This window comes from Oryza brachyantha, chromosome 7 (assembly GCF_000231095.2).
Source record: "Oryza brachyantha chromosome 7, ObraRS2, whole genome shotgun sequence".
NCBI classification, from domain to species: domain Eukaryota; kingdom Viridiplantae; phylum Streptophyta; class Magnoliopsida; order Poales; family Poaceae; genus Oryza; species Oryza brachyantha.
Genome location: NC_023169.2, coordinates 4968812 through 4974811, shown reverse-complemented (window position 1 = coordinate 4974811; position 6000 = coordinate 4968812). Strand labels below are relative to the sequence as shown.

General features: G+C 37.7%; 1 protein-coding gene across 1 annotated transcript; it reads left to right on the top strand.

The window, feature by feature from the left end:
* Window positions 1–1175: 1175 nt before the first annotated feature.
* Window positions 1176–1794, top strand: LOC107304659 (GATA transcription factor 15-like). The gene is made up of 3 exons (XM_015839605.1): window positions 1176–1202; window positions 1300–1392; window positions 1504–1794. The coding sequence occupies exons 1-3, from the start codon at window positions 1176–1178 to the stop codon at window positions 1792–1794; spliced, it is 411 nt and encodes a 136-aa protein (XP_015695091.1).
* Window positions 1795–6000: the final 4206 nt, after the last annotated feature.

Sequence of the window (6000 nt, the reverse complement as noted above, 5' to 3'; positions counted from 1 at the left end):
GTGGAGAAAGAAGAAATGAAGAAAGTCACCAATGAGGTTGTGGTCAGCTTCACGAATATGCACCGACGTAGATTTGATGAAGATTAAAGATAATGATTATATATATGCTCACTTGATTCATCTTTTCATTCAGAAAAAAAATAGAAGTCGAATTGGATGTTCTCTCTTTTTCTTTCTAGATCGCTGAGTCAGTAAAGATTTTGAGATGGAATGACATTTGCCTATGTATGCATATGCTGAATTACTAATCATCTTTTGCTGACAACTCACAAGTCAGTAATCAATTTCTAATATTATTAGTGAATTTATTTATTTTTATGAACAATGTGCATCACTTTTTTTTAATTTATTGCACCTCCCTGTATTTTACTATAGCTTTCCCACTCTGCGTCACTATGAAAACTAGACCAACAGAGGAACGAAACTATAAGGGATACAAATCATGGATGAGTGTGAGGGTCCATTGAGCTCCTCATATGCATATGGGGGAGGGCATGATCATCAATTCGAGTGCCTAGTTCAGTCAATATTAGTCAAAGAAAATGGGAAGTAGTCAGAGAGTGACGATATTGCTTCTTAACATAACGGAGGGAGATTTGGGTGCTAGTAAATTGAGTAGGGAACTTTTGATACTATAAAATCAAAAAAATGGATCTTTCGGTACGATGGATCCAATTTTGACATAAACCAGTATGTCCAACAGCTCAAGCACCAATACAATTTAAGGTTATAGTTGTTCGCCATTGGGCCCATTACATGGTTATGCATGCAACTCTTGCTAGAAAAGCCTGACGAATAAGCTGTAACAAAGCTACTTTCTTGATAGTTTCTAGGCTATTGAGGAAAGGTCTTTTTTCGCAAATAAAATATCTTTTGGAAAAGGTTGGGCATGGGCATGAAAGACTTGTGATAGTTTTTCTCCCTAGAGCATAGTATTGTTTAGAACATATTAATCATCTGAAATATTTACCTAAAAAATGAATGGACCTCGATATAGCACAAATATGGATGTATATACAATTGTATTCAATTTCTTAATGTTTTCCTTTGTCATTCAATGTGCGGATCTCAAACTTTAAAACCTACCAAAATATCTATCCCCACCTGCTACCCGCACATAGATATACATAGTAACAACAGAGTCAGGGAGTGCTCAAGATCTTGTGCTCTCTCCAATGGAACCCGAGTCCTCCCTCCACAAGGTAAGCACAAGTAAGCCTAAACCATACCCTCGATATATATCTTCATGCTATAATTACCATAAACTCATGGGATCATCTTGGTGTTTTGTGGTTGAAGGTTGTTCCTTTAGATCTAAACAATCCAAGGATCTGCTCTCACTGCCAAAGCAGCAAAACATCTATATGGCGCAACGGTCCCCTAGGCCCCAAGGTAAAGAATAGATCTATAAATTATTTTGATATAGCACCTATAAGTTCGGGAGAGCTTGTTGATTAGGTGCTGATTCTAAATATGTCATGTAATTGTGATACATCTATGTAGTCATTGTGCAATGCTTGTGGGATCCGATATCAGAGAAAGGGGGTGGATGCCCTTGAGTTAGATAGTAAGGGAGGCAAAGACAAGAAGAAGAAGACGAGTAGAAATGAGGTTTTACTCAAGAGCAGATTGAAGAAAAAGAATAAGAGGGTTAAGGAGGTGGATTTGGGGATGAGGATGACAATTGAAGGATGCCAGTCAAAATTGATGTTAACACAGAGCCAACAATACGAGGACGATGTTAAGAAAGCTGCTATCCAATTGATGTACCTTTCGAAGGCTGGCCACTCTTAATCAATCAGAAGTAATAGAGCTCCATGTCTTGTTCTCAACTTTGTATGAAACTTGTCAAAATCATCCCATAAAAGTGATTATGTAGTATCTTATTTGACTTAGTACTGCACTACATATTCTATATTTGCATTGCTCATAGTTAGAACAAAAGAGTTGCAACGTAAGAGATGATATATGGTACATTCAAATACCTCTAGATATTTATTTTAGTAGTTTACTCGTAACTAAATATTGCACACTTATCCTTTATTTTTAAACAATATAGTAGGTTATTATGCCCCGCTACTCACATCTTTTATGTAGAATTTGCACTTATGAAGAAATATTTGGCTAAATTCTATGACAACTATCATCTTGCATTTGTATTGAATGTTCTTATATGGTTTTAGTTGTGCGGCTGTAAAATTTGTTGCATTTATTTTCTTGCATTCCATATTTTTCCTATCTCCCTGTGGTGCTGCCAATTAACTAATTATAAACTTTTCAATCACACAAACCTACTCTATTTTTATTCATTTTCAATTACAATATATGATTATACTATATGGCATTCTAAAATTCAGTGCCAATCATAATATATATCTGTTGATGTCAAAAGTTGACAAATTTTGGTGTTAATAATATCACATATTACTTTGTCATCTTGGATGTGAGCTAGTATGTGAGAATTATTCAGGATGTTTGAAGATCATAAAAATAGTTTTGTTTTGCTAAAGAAGACCATTGCCACCATGTTTTTGAGAAGATTTTGTGCAACCTATGTTTTGTGTTTTCTTTTCATCGGTAAAGGAATATTTTGAATTAGGCCACTCAAGAGATATTTATAAAGGCATGCACATAAGACATTTTCCCACCAACTGCACATATTCTTTTATGCAATCAAACTGGCACCTTGCTTTTGTTTGGTTGCTCTCCTGCACTTTTCAAGGAGTAAATTTTGTTGTTATAAGGCAAATAATCCCTTTTTCACAATAATTTTTTGAAGCATCTACCTATCTATTTTTTTATGTTTTCACTATGCACATATTTGATTGGTGATATTTATAGTCAGAGATAAAAAAAAAGACACTTCAAAATTAATCTTCAAAATTATTTTTGATATTGCACCTTAGATACTGAAAACTTCATAATATTTTAGGACATGAGAAGCCAAATAGCTTTCCCATTATACTGAAGTGTAGTGCATAGCTCCTTTTTCTATAATTAATATATAGTGTACTTCCCTCAAATGTAAAACCCCTTCACTATTTGGCTCCATGCCGTACGAGTTCACTCCTCCATATTTTATATCTTTACGTGTAAAGAATGATCACATAATGAAGTAAGGTGCTATTGATGCAATTACTCAAACTCCTCTAGGAGTGTCAAAATAATGATACAAGCATTGCCACTCAATATGTTTTTATTATGGCGTGAAAGGAAGGAAAGAGGGAGAAGAATGTTGTCTTCTTCATATGAGATAAGCGTGTGTCATTAGTCATGACTCAAGTCATTGCCCATTTTGTCGTTGTAGTCACATCTTATTTTTTAGACCGGATGAGATTGAAAAGATATTGGCTTGTATACTATTTTTCAAAAAGAGAGCTATAAACCTCTTGACAGTTATGCATAAAAGAAAAATCTTTTATCTCGAAAAAGCCTTGGCCATATGCTATCATCTCTCACCAACCAAGTCAACATTTTTCCAATACCCCTTCCTTAGTTGACATGTGACTAGGCTTGTCAATGGGCTAAAGTCCAATCCACATCTACCCTGGTCCATCTTGCTCGGAAGGAACCTACCAAATCAATCCACCCCACTTTTCCACCTCCATGCCCCAAATCGATCCCATCCATGTCCAATTTTTGTTCAAACCAATACAAACTATTTTACTCAAGTGGACTAAATCCATTTTAAGTCCATGGGTTCAAACCGCAATCCCCATGGTAGCCCAAAATGAGCACAATACCAAGCCTATAAATCAGAATAGAGATGAGTGTTCATTTCTAGCTTCTTGTGGTAGAAATTGGCGCCCTTGCTTCAAGCCACTCACGACGACTATGCGACTATGTCCTCGTGCTTCCCAATGGCTCACTGGATGACATAGCCAACACCAAGTTACACTGCACCTCCATCCTCAGCAGACAGGCCATCCATGTTGGTCTTTGTCATGATATGGAGGTCATGGCCAAGTCAGCACCTAAGTCCTCACCATTGTCGTCGTTGGCACGGTCGCTCCGATCAGATGAGTTCATTATAAAGGAGTTGTCATGTCTGACAAATGTGATCGCCGAGGAATGGAAGATAGAGAGCAGTAGCTTCAGCTTAGTGTACCATCGTGTGAAGCTCCCCAACGGCCACAAGGTCACCATCAAGCGGACGGAGCACACGTTGTCATTATGAGAACATCGTTGGTGCCTGGCAGCGGTATGATGCCGAGTGCATGTTTTGGATAGAGCTCCAGGTGCTCTCCCACATCAATCACAATAACCTAGTGTAGCTGCTAGGCGTTCAATTCATCCTGGTGTACAATTCATGCCTCATGATGTGCTCTCCATGATTGATTATGTCGATTGTCGCTTACCTGTGTTTACATTGTGGTTCGCCACGAGGAAGCCAGTGTTTCTACTGTTGAAGTAGGTCTGTAGGTTAGATCTATGAGTATAGCCCAACCTGTATCCATGAATTGAACACATTCTTAGCCTAAAAATTCTCCAACCAATCCAACCTGCATTTTTGGCAAGTATGGTCCAATCCAACCCAAGAGATCAATAACTCATTTCTACCCATCCAAATCAAATTAATCCAATTAAAAATTGAATCCATCGGAATCATTACAACTCATCCACGAGCAGGCATACATGTAGCTTTAGTTCCTTTTGAGCTTGTATGGAAGGGTATTCGACGGATTCAAATCGAAGCTTTGATCCGCTCGGTGGAACTTGCAATATTTCATAGACTAGAAAAGGTGTTCGTGTGTTGCAATGGGAAAAACTACTTAGACCCTGTTTGGTTCATGTTTAGTCCCTACTTATTAGTCTCTATTAGTCCCTTTTTGTCTCTAAAATCCTAAACAAGAGGGACTAAAAAGTCTCTATTTGAGGTGCTAAATAAGTCTCTAAAGGAGGTGCTTATTTGGGACTAAAGGGACTAAACATGCATCGAGGGGCTCACCAGACCAAATAGTCACCCTTTAACTGCTCATTAGTCACCCTTTAGTCTCTTGAACCAAACAACACACACTAAAGTAGGGACTAAACTTTAGTCTTGTGACTAAAGTTTAATCATAGGACTAAAGGAACCAAACAGGGTCTTATTTAGGATCGTAATACCTCGCATGTTATATTTGTGTGTTATATTTTATGGACCTCAAATTACATAAACGGATTGTGTCTGTCACATCACGTACCTCACTTGCATCTAATAAAGGGGTCACTAAAACATAATGGGAAATGTATTGGATATGAATTAGGGTGCCTTCGATCCAGCCAATTAATTAAGCAACTTACCCATTTTCTTTTAGCATATTTCCCAAACTGCTAAACAACATATTTTTTTGCAAAATTTTTCTTTATAGAAAGTTGATTTAAAAATCAAATAAATCCATTGTCAAATTTAAAATAATTAATACTTAATTAATTGTACGCTAATGGATTGTCTCATTTTGTGTGCAGCAAAATTGCCACCCACTTTTCCTAGATCAAACACACCCTTACCCAATAATAGGGAGATAACCAAAAGCCCACCTAAATGGATGGTAAATGAAGAAAATTCAGAACATTTAATCTAAGCTATTATACACTTCATCTAAACATTTTCTACAACCTATCCATCTATGGAAAAAATAATAGTAGATGCACACAATATTATTGGTTACAATTCAGGCAAAGTCCCGCTAGAAGCTTCTTATACACAAATGCAATGCATGTCTTGTGATGGACATTAGAGGAGAAAACAGCGTGAGGAGATGCACCAAGCATGGAGCAAAGCAGTTGCCATCCCCTTAAAGATGACGTCGCTTGACTAGAAGAGTCCATGTAGTGGTGATGCACCTATATGGACGCACCTTTTTCCCACCTATCTCCATCGCTCTTGGGGGATCGCCTTATAGGGGATCGTCCATTGTCTAGCAAGGGTCGAGCCACCCCTAGGATAGGTCAGGCTTCCTAGACCTGACCACCTCATGTGAGTTGTTCCCTTGGAGGGGTTGGGTTACCCTGAGCCCG